At 41.8% G+C, this 13,228-nt stretch overlaps 3 protein-coding genes across 7 annotated transcripts in view; 1 reads left to right on the forward strand and 2 right to left on the reverse strand.

Annotated features, from left to right (window-relative positions):
• Positions 1 to 6,003, forward strand: part of chas (chascon) — a 26,239-nt gene extending 20,236 nt beyond the window's left edge. For all 5 annotated transcript variants that reach the window (XM_011152212.3, XM_011152207.3, XM_011152210.3 and 2 more), the window contains exons 7-12: positions 1 to 99; positions 413 to 766; positions 1,056 to 1,261; positions 2,245 to 2,494; positions 3,233 to 3,701; positions 4,846 to 6,003. The exon at positions 1 to 99 is cut by the window's left edge and continues 142 nt beyond it. In XM_011152212.3, the coding sequence (XP_011150514.1) occupies positions 1 to 99; positions 413 to 766; positions 1,056 to 1,261; positions 2,245 to 2,494; positions 3,233 to 3,701; positions 4,846 to 5,389 (1,922 nt within the window). In that variant the 3' untranslated portion in view covers positions 5,390 to 6,003. The remainder of the gene's footprint in view (positions 100 to 412; positions 767 to 1,055; positions 1,262 to 2,244; positions 2,495 to 3,232; positions 3,702 to 4,845) is intronic.
• Vkor (Vitamin-K epoxide reductase) lies at positions 5,928 to 10,716 on the reverse strand. The gene is made up of 3 exons (XM_011152206.3): positions 10,266 to 10,716; positions 6,499 to 6,605; positions 5,928 to 6,396 (listed from the first exon to the last, which is right to left on the reverse strand). Exons 1-3 carry the CDS (start codon positions 10,448 to 10,450, stop codon positions 6,179 to 6,181), a joined length of 510 nt encoding a protein of 169 aa, XP_011150508.1. The 5' UTR covers positions 10,451 to 10,716; the 3' UTR covers positions 5,928 to 6,178.
• Positions 10,717 to 10,793: 77 nt separating this feature from the next.
• lwr (ubiquitin conjugating enzyme lesswright) lies at positions 10,794 to 12,748 on the reverse strand. The gene is made up of 4 exons (XM_011152213.3): positions 12,444 to 12,748; positions 11,903 to 11,986; positions 11,566 to 11,828; positions 10,794 to 11,481 (listed from the first exon to the last, which is right to left on the reverse strand). The coding sequence occupies exons 1-4, from the start codon at positions 12,507 to 12,509 to the stop codon at positions 11,415 to 11,417; spliced, it is 480 nt and encodes a 159-aa protein (XP_011150515.1). The 5' UTR covers positions 12,510 to 12,748; the 3' UTR covers positions 10,794 to 11,414.
• Between the last annotated feature and the right edge of the window lie 480 nt (positions 12,749 to 13,228).

Here is a 13,228-nt window from a genome sequence, read left to right on the forward strand (position 1 = left end):
AAATGCGCTACGTCGCAGAGACAACCGAAGGAGAACGAGTAGGCGACTGGTCACCATCATCGACGGGCATGCGGACGACTCGTCTTCACAAATATCCCGGTAATCGTCTTTGCCTTTCTGCCTTTCTCCATCAATTTTCTACCATCGCGTTCCACATGTTCACGAATAGTTAACCATGCAGTGGTCGGTTCCATTATGATCCTCCACGACGGCGGTGAAATATAAAATCATATTTAATAATCATTCCGATGAGATGCCCTTTCAATTTGAGAAGACCATTGCATAGTCTCCGATAAAAAATACTATACATTTGACGAGACTTCTCCAGGGTTTGAAGGCATGTCGAAGTGTAATCTTTAATCTTTAATCTTCTATCTGAAAATAGGAAAAAACGCCGCAAATGATTTTACAGGTTTTCCGGATAGTACATCCGCCGCCCGGAAAGATGCCCTGACGAAGAAGCCATTGGACCTGGAGGAGGAGGACGAAGCGAGAAAATTCGAAACGTCCAAATGGCTGGAGAGCCACTTCGGCAGCGACTCGCGTTCCTCCCACGGGTCTGTCGACGCCGACGACTCGCCTCTTCCAGCTAGCACGAATACGAGCTACATCAATGTCACCATGAAGTCCTGCGCGCCCAAGGAACGGGAGTACCAGAATGTAAGTTCCAGCCGCCATCAACGACGTGCCACCGGCCGAGACTCCGAGTCGCCGTCGGGATATTTTCATGGGATCAGCGAGTGGTCGGAACGGTACCAAGGAAGAGGTGCGGAAAATAATAACCTTGTCACTCACAAAAGTTAATCTCATCACGAGCGTCAGTACGAAGAAAACCGCGTGCACATGTGTGCAAAATGCGTGCGACACCAATCATACAAATTTATATCCTTACGCGGTGAGAAATGAAATCGCGGAATTTCCTGCGTGACGTTACGTCAGCTCGGCACGTAAATGCCGCCGGTTTTTACATCGTAGCTGAACTTTGATATTACATTGCGCAAGGGCGTGTGTTCTTATAAGATAACGCGAATGCGACATGAGTGTATGTTATACAGAAAAGCAGAATCACGCACGATCGAGCTCTCCGGCGCGGTATGCAGAGTTCCCCCGTGCAAACGGACATACCCATGGGCACAAGAGAAATCAAGTTGAGTCCTCGTACGCGAAAACTTACGAAACATTCCGGCGCGAGTACCAGGAGCCCGTCGAGGAGCGGCAGTGCACGCCTTCGCCACCGATGCGTCGGAGATCGAAGGAGCAAGTACGTGTGTGTCCTCGTATGGTATCAATAAGACCGTTAACATTAATCCTTTGCGCACGAGAACTCTCTCTGAGTTCCAGCAGCATCGAGCATATTTTCTATACAAAACAAGATTATACATTAAGGGGGGAATTTTACATGCAGATGGCCCTTCACAAGGCTATTTTTATGAATTTTTTTAACAGAAATGGTAGGATCAGTGAATTCGAAATTTTCGCAGTGTATTTATTAATGTTTAAAGTATAAAATAAATTTTATTGAATCACAAGAACCGATCCAATTTGTAGTTATACATAAAAATACGGTCATCCGTTTGCGAGCTCTATGTTTGCTGCCGACATAATTCTGAGCCTCTCACTCTCTCACCGGGACTCTGAAACCAAAAACTGAGAAAGATTTTTAAAGTATGCGGTTGCCATTATAGCTCGTACCAAAATGAAGGTAGGGAAGCCAAGTTTGGAAAAATAATGACTGTACAAAAAAAAGTATCGAAAATGAAACTTTTTTTCAACTTGTAATCATGTTTAAAAAAATTAATAAAATAAAACATAACTGTGTTTGAGATAGGAGCGAAAATTTTACATGTCTACTGTATATTGTGTAAAAATTTCAAGTTATTCGGTTCGGTAGCTTTTGCGTAATCGTGTTGACAGTTTAAGAAAATGATGTTTCCAGATAAACGCGTTTAAAGTTTTATGTGTACTTTCCATATAGATAGTAACAAATTTATTTTATACTTTGAACATTAACGAATACACTGTGAAAATTTCAAGTTCATTGATCATTTCTGTTAAAAAAATTCGTAAAAATAGCCTTGAAAACGGCCTGCTCCGCATGTAATTCCCTCCTTAAACCTCGCATTAGCGTCTTTCATTTATTTACCGCGACATTCGTCCGCAAAGAGTTAACACACGTTACGTTGCCACAAATCTGGAAAGTCCTCCATCGGTGTGTTATCGAATTAACGACACGATTCCTCGCAGTGGGCGAAATCCGAGGAGAAGATCAGCCTGAACGAGCCGCCGGCCGAGCGTCGCACCGCTAGCCCGGTGCACGTGGTGCAGAGAACGTGGGAGAGCCGGAGCCGCGACGTAGGAGGCCAAAGCCCCGAGTGCGACAACCACAAAGACAACTCGCCGCGATCGCGATCGATCTCGCCAAAGTCGCCACCACCGCCGATTAGTCGCGACGAGAAGAAGCTGAGCACTTCGAGCGTTCCGCGAGTGTCGAAGAGTGAGTCTCTTTCTTCGCGATTAAACCGAAGTAGAAGCAATTACGTTTAACCCTTTGAAGCACGAATTTTCCTATGCGATAATAAAAGAAACTGATTATGTATATAGGGGTTTTCTAGGTCGCTGATTACGAATCTGGAGTCAAAACGTTAAAATTCAAATGGCGACTTCAAATGGCTAACTTTGATATGTATTATGGATTTTAATTTCGGAAATCTGGTTATAAATTCGTGATCAGCGACGCAAGAAACCTCCATGTACCTATTTTTGTCGAAATCGAAGGATTTTGGACATTTTTATTCACCATATTGGATTTCGAAATTCTGACCCCGGATTCGTAATCCGGCGACCTCGAAAACCTCAGGATATCAATTGTCATCCACATAGTTATAATTGTTCTCTCTGACACGAATGTTTTGTACAAAAACACTGTTTTTTTGTATGTTTTTAACTATTTATATAAACAATTTCATAAACAATTTATGAAAATTACGACATGAATATTATAATGTACTTGATAATATAATATTCGAATGAAAACACAAAAACAGCAAGAAAATCGAGTTTTTTTATATCTGAGAAAGGTAATAAAAAAAAATGAAATAAAAAAGGGACTCCAGAGCCCTGCTATGCTTCAAAGGGTTAACCGTTCGATCATTGAACGAAACCGAGTTTTGCCGCTGCGAAGGCAAAACCGCGAGTCTCCGAGCGAATCTGAAGAGAATCCTCCATCCTCCAGGTAGCGGTTACTCCAAGTACAAGATCGGCGAGTCTTTCCGCAAGCTGGTGGGCAAGCTGCGCTCGGCCAGCGTAGAGAGGAAGAACAAGCGCGCGAGCAGCGGCTCGACCTCGCAGTTGACGCAGACCGACGACAACGGGCCGACGTACATGCAGTACAACGTGATCGACCGGAACATACCTCTCGTGAGCGAAAAGGACATGGCGGAGGAAAAGCCGCCGGAAAGGCCGCCGCGCAACGCCGGGGCGTCAGGTAGCAACAAGCAAGCCGGCAAGACCGTCAGGGCGACCGATCACGCGGTGGTTCAAGAACAATGGCAACGTAGCGAGTCCACGCCACCGTTGCAGAGGTACTACCTGGGCGAGGACCCCTTCGGCGGCAGCATCTACGGCCGCGAGAAAGGATACGAGGATGGCAGAGACCGGCGACACTTTAGACTGCGTAAAATTGCCATAGATCCTGAGCACAGGTAATCACAGCACACGATACACGACGTGTAGCAGTTGTGACGAGAGCAACGCCGACGAGCTCGCGCTCCACCTCGAGATCCAGTCGCTTTTCCGTCGCTTCGCGACCGACACCGTAGATAGATTTTCCTCCCGTCCGCTTTGTCCCCCTCGTCTAAGATTCTTTCCGACTAGTGCTTGACATATTCCGATGTCTAGAAATGCTTGTTCAGAGTTTGTTCAGAGTTCGAGTGTTGTTCGTAGGATTCAGGTATAAGACATTGCGAACGGCATATTTGATTCCCCCCCCTCACCCCCGCTCTCTCTCTCTCTCTCTCTCTCTCTCTCTCTCTCTGTCTCTGTCTCTGTCTCTGTCTCTGTCTCTGTCTCAATTGATTTCACAAATTACGACTCTACCTCGAGAACAAAATTCTCCGAGTCGGCTCTCGGCAAGAGTAAAAACAACGCATGATCAGTCGAGAAGCAAGTGACAAGTGAAAGTCCGAGAGACCTAACTCGGGATCAGCAGACACTCTGTTGTATGAACATCTGTACCTACGTTACATGTGCATGAAACGACACTCGTCAAGGATGACACAGCGCGTCTTGTTATAAATATACATGTACTTGGCGCGCTTTCGCGTTGTCGGTGAAAATTCGTCTCTCGACGTGCAGAAAAATCCGTCATAAGCAGGCGACAAGTCCATGCCATGTCACGTCGTGACACATCGCTCGGTCGCTCAAAAGCGGAATAGCCGGGTGGCTCGAACTTCAAGAGCCGAGGTATGAACATCTAGATCTGGACCGCTTGATCTCTCTCTCTCTCTCTCTCTCTCTCTCTCTCTCTCTCTCTCTCTCTCTCTCTCTCTCTCTCTCTCTCTCTCTCTCTCTCTCTCTCTCTCTCTCTCTCTCTCTCTCTCTCTCTCTCTCTCTCTCTCTCTTCCTCTTTCTCTCCTTTCCTCAAGTCTCGCATCTCAGCAAGGTCCGTGCGCGCTTCGACGGCTTTTGGGCGCTGCATGTGAAGGAACGCATGTGAAAAACACAATTTTGTGCAAACATATATGTACATACACACGGCGCTAGACTCTCACTCGGTCCACAACATACGATCGACGAGAGAACGATCCACGCCCTCGGAATCACCTTTCGGAAACCACCGCGTTTCAGCGTTACCTCCAGCTCGCTCGGCAGGTTTAGCAAGTCCACTGGCAAACTGGCGGCCGGCGATCACGAGAGAGAGGAGCACTTCCGGTCCACGCAGACCTTGCCGCGGAATCTGCACTCCGGGCAGTCGGTTCGCTCACAGACGACCACCGCAACTTGCACGACGACGACGAGCAGGCGACGCGACCACCAGCACCACGCGAACATCAGTAGGCACGGCACGCCTGGTAAGGCCGGCCAGCACGGCAGCATGATCAACATATCAATCAAGAACACGGTCACGTCGTCGCCCAAGGTCGCCGCGTACAGCACCCTCCAAGCGCCCCCGAAACCCGAGCGGATATATCGCTCTTCGTTATCGCGTAGCAAGAGTTTCAACGTCGAGGCCGACAAGAACGGCGTGGAGGCGACGCCGCCGGCGCGGGCCCCGTACACCTCCAATCTCCACCTCAACCGCTTGAACGAGACACCGCCGCTCAAGAGTCCAGGCATCCTCGCCAGCATTAGTCGCAGCAACAGGGATCTCCTAAGAGACGGTAAATACTGACTCGTGGGTGGACCCGGAGCGCCTCGGAGACGGCGAAGCGCGTCCTTCGTTCTCCTCTGAGGACGTATGCACGCCGAGCCCACTTCCTGCTTCAAGTACTGCGAGCGGTTTATAAGTGTGTGCAAAAGAGAGAAGCTACCCGTCTGATTTAGCATAAATGAGTGAACGTTTCTCTTTCTGTCCTCTTCGTCTTTGGGATATGTCTTACGTGCGTTATTTGCGTTTTAGTAGGCGTACACCCTCGGACGGACGTGGTACTCGTCGGTCATCGGTAGGTCATTGGTCTTCGTGACAGGGAAGATCAGATCGTCTCTCATTTGGTCGCATAACGCGCACGGTGTCTCGTGTCCGTCGTATTTCCCGTCATCGGAATATTCGTCAAGTAATTTGAACAAGCCGAGCTTGTCCTTTTCATTGGACGCGATAGTCGATCACGATCGCGGAAGCGATCATGAGGAGAAATATTGAGCACTTGAGACACCCTGTATATGCGACAACGTAATCGCTAAAGAGAACAAGTGAATGAACACCCAGATCCTCCAGTTTGGATGTGACGTTATTATTTATGTTCTCGTTATGTTAGTCCGTGATAACATGATTAAATTACATCTCTGTATCGTATTTTGTTATTTACCCGTGACACTAAAAAAAATTATATGTATATATACATACACACATTTTTCAATGCGTCAGCGCATGGAAATCTTCTCGCGAATAAAAGTATAAAATGGTAAAAAGTAATTTGTTTAGCTCGATCGTGAAAGTCGAACGTAATCGAACCTGCCGCGTTCACTTCGTTTTCTGCTGATGCGCCATATTGGCGGACACTATCCGGAACTTCTTCAGGCTGTGATACATCAGCAACGTACACACAACGTATGTACTTACGCACACTATGCATATCTTTTCCAATTTATATAATATAAAAGCCAGATACACCGAGCTGAGGATAGAAATTATTCCAAGAACGAGGAGAGCCACGGAAGAGGCGTAGCTATTCTTCAAAGCTGAAAAGAAACAATTATAAATTAATCCGTATGTTTGAAACATCCGCACGCGGGAAGGGGAGAGGGAGGGGGAAGGAGGAGGATCAATAATCGAATACGTACATATAATTAATGTCACAGTGAAGAATATTATGCCGAATACGAAATTTGGGACTTCGTACAGTCGGAGGAAACAGCTCTTTGGAATGATTCCGAATCCTTTACTGTACCTGAAACAAGACATTGTCTTTATCGCCTTGATGTTCGTTTGACATTTTCACGATTGTTTCTAAGATCGTTGATTTTCCGAGCGATCTTCCGTTCACGTCATTTTCCGTCTTATTTAATTCGTAATGAATCTCTCGTTGTGTGCTCTTTTAAATATCGCATGTTGACGATCACGTGGCCTGTCCTTTTTACCTGAACTATTGGGGAGTTTTTGGCAATACCGTCTCTCAGATACGGTAAACGTAAGTCGTGATTGGTTGCGTTCAGAAAACAAAGCGCTCACTGAGCGCTTAGTAACTATTGGTCCTTACTGTTAGATCCTTACATTTAGACCAATAACGTTGACGAATTACTCAACCGTTGTGTAACCGTTGTGTTGTCTGAACGCAGCCAATGCTATTGGTCGCATACATTGCGACGTTATTTCTGAACGAATAACGTTCACGATTTTACTTTTTCTGTATCTGAGAGACAGTATTACAAAATACCTAATGTCACGTTGGAATATCCTTCCTTTTGATGCTAGAAATTTTTCACTTAATTAAGCTATTGGCACACGATACATTTTTTTCCATTCCGCTCGCGTGCTTCTGTATTGGCTATCCTATTGGCTACTCTGCCGAATTTTCGTACTAGATCCGGTCCTAGATTTCTTACGTGGTTCTGTGCTGGCTCATTGTCAAAGCCAATAAGAACATTGCCTCAAATTATCTTCGATGGCCAAGATATGTTTTTCACTTTAAAATTGTTTTTCAAGGGAAAAGAAACACAAGAAGTAAAATTATACATAACAGCAGAATTATATCGCGAAATATTTATAACCAATTTGTGGTAATTTCCACATTTATCTTTAATCTATAATATTACGGCCATTGAAAAATTACGGTCCCATCGAATTTTCTAAAATCACAGATTTATTTCAACATAATTTCACCGTTTCCCCTCTCTGCAGCATCATACCGCCATTCGATAATAAAAAATAATGCAAATACATTTTTCACACGATGAATCGCAGTAACAACGACCTGTTCCATGTTTATTTATTCAATATCTTCCAAGCAGAATTGTGCCAGTGCAGAAGTTCACATTGTGAATCTAAGCCAGCAACATGGTATTACCAACACTACTACTTTCACGACAGCAAATATGTAAATCCAGTTAGCAATCCGATTAAGTTCAAGAAAAAACATATCGTATGCCGATGGCTTTAGATTGCACTTGTTGTCCTTAGAGTGAAATAATTATGTAACCGAGTTACATAATTATTTTCTTTCGGGAAAGGGAAAAGAATAAAGTTTCTTCTAAAGCAATAGTTCGACTAAAAACAACAGATCTTATGTCGTATATCTGTTCTACTTTAAAGGTGAAAGATACAAGGTGAGATTTATTTTTTTTTTAGCTAAAGTAAGTTGCATTTCTTGCCGGTAGAGTGAAATAAATATAAAAATTTGCACTGGAGAAGAAATAAAATTTCAATATAGCATTGGTTCAGCTAAAAGGAACATACTTATGATTCAATCAAAAAGAACAGACCTACCATGTATGGTATGGCTGAAATTAGGTTTGTTCTCTTTTCTGATTTTTTCTTTTTAGCTGAGTTAAGTTTATTCTATATTAGTCGCACGTCGCAAAGCCGCAAGCAAATTAACTAACCACAGTTGATTATTCTTTGCTTGTAAGGAGAATATTCGATTATGATTGGTCAATTTGCTTGCGACCGTGCGATTGATGACTAATGTAAAATGGGCTTTAGGTTAAGTCCATTCTACATTAGCAAGTCGCAAGGTTATAAGCAAATTGACCAATCACAGTTGATTATTCTCTTAGTGATCGAAAAATAATCGACCGTAATTGGTCAATTTGCTCGTAACCTGGCGACTTGTGATTAATGTAGAATAGGCTTTTTGACATTTTGCCGCTAGAACGAAATAAGTACATAAACTTGCGTTGAATGGAAAAGAAACAGAGTTCAGTGTAGCATTATATATAATTCAGCTAAAAAGAACAGACCTTTTGTGGCGTTTCGTCAATTCAGCGACGCGACCATCTGACGGACAACCGCACACATCACGAATATAAAGCCAGCGGCACACGGTGCTTGTTTTCGTGCTGGACTGCTTGCTGGATGAAAATGCGTTCTGATTCCATCCATCTTCGGAAATGCACCAATCAGAACGCAGTATTTTCATCCAGCAAGCAATCCAGCACGAAAATAAGCACCGTGTGCCGCTGGCTTAATATAAAAGGAAAATAAAGTACATGCTTTTTTCTCGATGAGTTTCGGAACGTACGCAATGTGCAATGGGAAGGTGTAGTCTTCTGAGACTCATCGAAGAAAGGGAAGAGGGAGGAAAAAAAGAGAATAAAATGTACGTTCGTTTCTAATGTATACCGGAATGTATTATCGGATTTGTTGAGCAACAAGTTGCCATTGTCGGTTTATTTTTTAATATATATAGACCACATATATATGTTGCTAATAGTTAGTAAAAGTTAATAGGAAGTTCCGGAGGTTACAGGTTCTCATGGATCCGACCAGTCACACAAATATCAAGTTACTTTAAATAATCAAGATATGCAACTGAAACGTTTGAAATATTCATGTATTTATAATCGTATCTCGCGTTATTTCCACGATTGATTATCATCGATGTGATTTGTATTTAAAACCGTTCGATATTGGTATTTATACAAGCCAGATGTGACGGAGTTTATTTCTCAACAAAGTTGGTCTGTTCTTTTTAGCTGCACTACTGAACTGGTGCAATAAGTTAAAGTGAGGAAAAATGTAGTTGTCTCATTCTAACTTATTGCACTAGTTCCGCAGTACAGCTAAAAAGAACAAACCAATTGTCTTGTTGGCATCTCAGCAAACACAATATTACATGTAACGTGCGTGTTAGTTGTAATTCCCTACTCAACAATATAATTGTTATATAACACTTTTATTTGTTAATTGTTATATAACAATTGTGTTTGCTGGGCATGTATGACATTTTTTTCATATCAATACTCGTACAGTACAGACAGTTTGACTAACATTGCTGCAACTATCTGTGCTGTGCGAGTGAGGATTACTCGAAAAATGTACATGTCTCTTAAAAATTACCTAAAAATTAACCTCATAATATTCAATGAGAAACAAGTTCGTCTGGATAAATTGAATTTATTTTATAATCGTCTTCAATCATCGTCAAAGCATACTTGACACTCATGTTGAAATAAGAATCGAAAAAATTCCAGGCGATATCTCCGTAAAATTATCTCAAGTATGCCGCGATAGTGATGTGTCACTTCGAGAAAACATGAATAGCATATCGAATTCAAGCCTCGATTTCTCTTCGCTTCATTCGATTCACTTCAGGTTTATAATCCCCCAACCGATTCGAAATTCAGGATGACAATAACAAGAATAGCAATAGTAGTATTAATAACCATAACATTTGTAGACCAGCCACGATCAGCTCGACAAATAAACAGAGCAGCGACCTTTAATAAACAAGACGAAAGATAATTATCGCAGTCACGAATTATTTTTTTCTCTTTCTCTGTAACAATCATCGGACAAATGTGGAAACATCGACACGCGTCGACCTGCGCTACGACTCACGGAACTCGCGCAGAATTTTGCCGGCATAATTCAAGGTCACCGTCTCACTTACTCGGAACTTAACACATCGGTACAGCTGATAGTTTCTGAGATGTCGCATAATGCCTTGTAAGACGGGTCTTGTTTCTTGTTGTATCCCACAATGTAGATGTAAACCGACAATGCCAGGCCGATCACGCACAATGTCACGAGTCGCCTATTAATCTTGTCTAACGCCGGGTTCGCGGTGGTCTGCATCGTAAATACAGATTGCAGCTGCCGCCGCAATGAACGTTACGGATCGATGAAGGGTAGTTGCTGCTACGACGCACGTTCGCTGACTGCTCGACCAAAGTGATGTTAAGCGCGAACAGCCGTCGAATCTCAACTCACTACCCTAATGATGATGACGTCATGCGAAGTTGTGTGCTTCGATAAACATTTGTGCTATGGGCGCTATAGTAGGGATCGATAATTGGGATATTGTGAGACGTCACTTGCACAAACTGCTGTCTGATCAATCAACGATGCACACTTATCGATGTGGAAAATAGAATTGACGAGAGCGGAACACATTTTCATGAGTCTCGAACGAGCGATCTTTCTCGAAGCTTCAGAGGTTTCTACATCGCGAGAAACTTGCTGAGACAGAATCTTTTATTCTCTTTTTCTTTAATTTGTACATTATTTGATAGTCTTAAATAAGCTTACCTACATGTATTATTAAAGGTCTTATACAAGGATAGACACTAATAAAACCAAACGCGAGGTTGATTCTGTTTCTTGTGTCTCCGCTTAATAAAGTAACATTAAAGTCTTTGTGTGTATGTATGTGTAAGATTCACAGATCGAACATTAAGATTGAAGAGAAAAAAAAAAGAAATTTGAATTACCTGTTTTATAACACATATATATATATATATAACAGGTTTTAACATATTAATCGAAAAAAATGCGCAGGAAAGAATTTCTCAGTGATGATATTCTGATTTGTCAGAATGTTTTACTTTGAAATTTTGAGATATATTCGCGCAATGAATGAAAGTACATATCTGATAAAAAAAAATGTTAGGAGCATAAAGTTAACTAACTACAACATATGTAATTTTATAGTCATAAAAAATATTAATTGTATGGAGGAGCGATGGACCAGCTCAGGAAAGTGTTATCTGCATGTAACACCTATTCCACATGTCTCAACTTTAACTGAATACTTGCATGTTTATTCTTGTGGAGCCATTGCTCTGGCTTGAGCTTTAACACGCTTTTCATATTCCAGACGATTCTGACTGTAGACAAAAATGTCCAATGGTTATTTTTCAAGTATTGATATCTTTCTTGTAAATCTATTCATAGAAACACACAAGTCATACCAGTATATTGTGTAAGCTTCAGCTTGGGCTGGATCTTTTACATTTGGTTCGTTCAACAAATCTTGAATACCAAGAAGAATCTGCTTGATTGTGATTGCCGGCCGCCAGTCTTTCTCTTCATCCAAGAGCGACAAACAAACAGTACCAGATGGATAAACATTCGGATGGAACAATGGTGGCTCAAACTTACACTTTGGTGGACTCGATGGATAATCATCTTTGAAAATCATACGTAATTTATACAATCCACCTTCCCAGGGAGTCTACAAAATTGCAATCACTCAGTTAATACAAATGTGCATAACAATTTTATATACTTTGCTTTGTACAAACTTACTGATTTTTTCCCAGGTATTGCACATTCCCAACTCATCAAGTTGAGAGAGCCATCTGGATTCTTGGTGGGTCTAGCCACAAAACCCTGTAAACAATAGAATTTTTTATAAGTATTCCTGGGATAAATTCAGGGATTACCAAAGTACAAGAATTATAATAATATTACATTTATAAGTCGAAAAATATAGTGCATAATTATAATCGCAATTCTCTTGAAATTCTTAAAATTGAGCTTTATACATAAACTTCGCATGTGATTAAGTTATATCAATTGGACATTGCTCAAAATTTCGCTGCAGATAGGGTTAGAAGACTATACCAGACTACTGAATTATGTACAATCAAAAATATTACGTTTAAGCTAATGTTGCTTCTAACATTCGAGCCATTGTTTATGATCGGCGGGAAACAGCGCAGGATGGCGGGACATAGCCTCCACGAGATCGCGACATGATTGTAGCGCCATTCGTACGCGCGAAACGCGGGACGAATCTATTTCTGTAAATTGCCTGTACAAGGTAAGATGACGAGAGGGAACTCACAAACGGGTGATCCTTCCTCCATGCTTTTCGCTCTTCGGCGAGCCTGGCGATCGCTATGCCTGACATTAGTGAGCGGCGATACGGAGATCTTCCGATGAGAAAAACTCACAGTCGGATAATGCAGAACGGCACCTTATATGCTTACACAGCGCAATACTCAACACGATATTATGTGTTCCTATGAGCGAATTTGAATCTTGCCGGACACTGCTTGCCGCTAGAAATTTCATGAAACGTCTTCTTTGCGGCGTGAGGGTGCAGCCAAAAGCTCAGTCAGTGGGATACATACTGTTCGCGTTCGTAAAAGCTACAAAAATCGTTCACGACTGTATAGATATCGCTCAGAATAGTGCAAACTGGATTTTCCTTAGAAAAATACCCTATTATTTGTAACTCCAATCAGATTTTGTTGTCTAGGAATAAATTAAAATCCCTAGAATGAATTCTTAATTGTGCTTCATTTGTCCAATAAGAATTTTTATTTTTTCAATATAATATTCAAGATTAGGTTTGATGGACTTTCATTTCTTAATAACAAATGTAAATAAAGAACTAACAGAACCGTTGTTTAATTGTGTTACTGAAAAATAAAAGCTTGACTCATTCGTCGTTGAGTTATACTACTGTACTGTAAGATAAATTTTATTTCCACTTTAATCCAACTTTGGGATAAAAAGTAATAATAAGATGATTCAAGAAGCATCTTACAACTTGAAATCTCTATTTTGGTAATATATCTTTGAATATAAAAAAAATATATATATACAGGGTGTATCTAAAAGTAT

The sequence above is a fragment of the Harpegnathos saltator genome, unplaced genomic scaffold, assembly GCF_003227715.2.
Source record: "Harpegnathos saltator strain DR-91 unplaced genomic scaffold, Hsal_v8.6 scaffold485, whole genome shotgun sequence".
In the NCBI taxonomy this organism is placed as follows: domain Eukaryota; kingdom Metazoa; phylum Arthropoda; class Insecta; order Hymenoptera; family Formicidae; genus Harpegnathos; species Harpegnathos saltator.

What these genes read in the sequence shown, in the direction of transcription:
- Vkor (XM_011152206.3), bottom strand. Translation starts at nt 10,450, where the DNA reads ATGCAGACCACCGCGAACCCGGCGTTAGACAAGATTAATAGGCGACTC. An exon ending in ACCGATGTGTTAAGTTCCGA is followed by an intron (nt 6,606 to 10,265) that starts GTAAGTGAGACG and finishes GTCTTGTTTCAG; the next exon opens with GTACAGTAAAGGATTCGGAA. An exon ending in CACTGTGACATTAATTATAT is followed by an intron (nt 6,397 to 6,498) that starts GTACGTATTCGA and finishes GTTTCTTTTCAG; the next exon opens with CTTTGAAGAATAGCTACGCC.
- lwr (XM_011152213.3), bottom strand. Translation starts at nt 12,509, where the DNA reads ATGTCAGGCATAGCGATCGCCAGGCTCGCCGAAGAGCGAAAAGCATGG. An exon ending in CAATACCTGGGAAAAAATCA is followed by an intron (nt 11,829 to 11,902) that starts GTAAGTTTGTAC and finishes GCAATTTTGTAG; the next exon opens with ACTCCCTGGGAAGGTGGATT. An exon ending in GAAGCTTACACAATATACTG is followed by an intron (nt 11,482 to 11,565) that starts GTATGACTTGTG and finishes TTTTGTCTACAG; the next exon opens with TCAGAATCGTCTGGAATATG.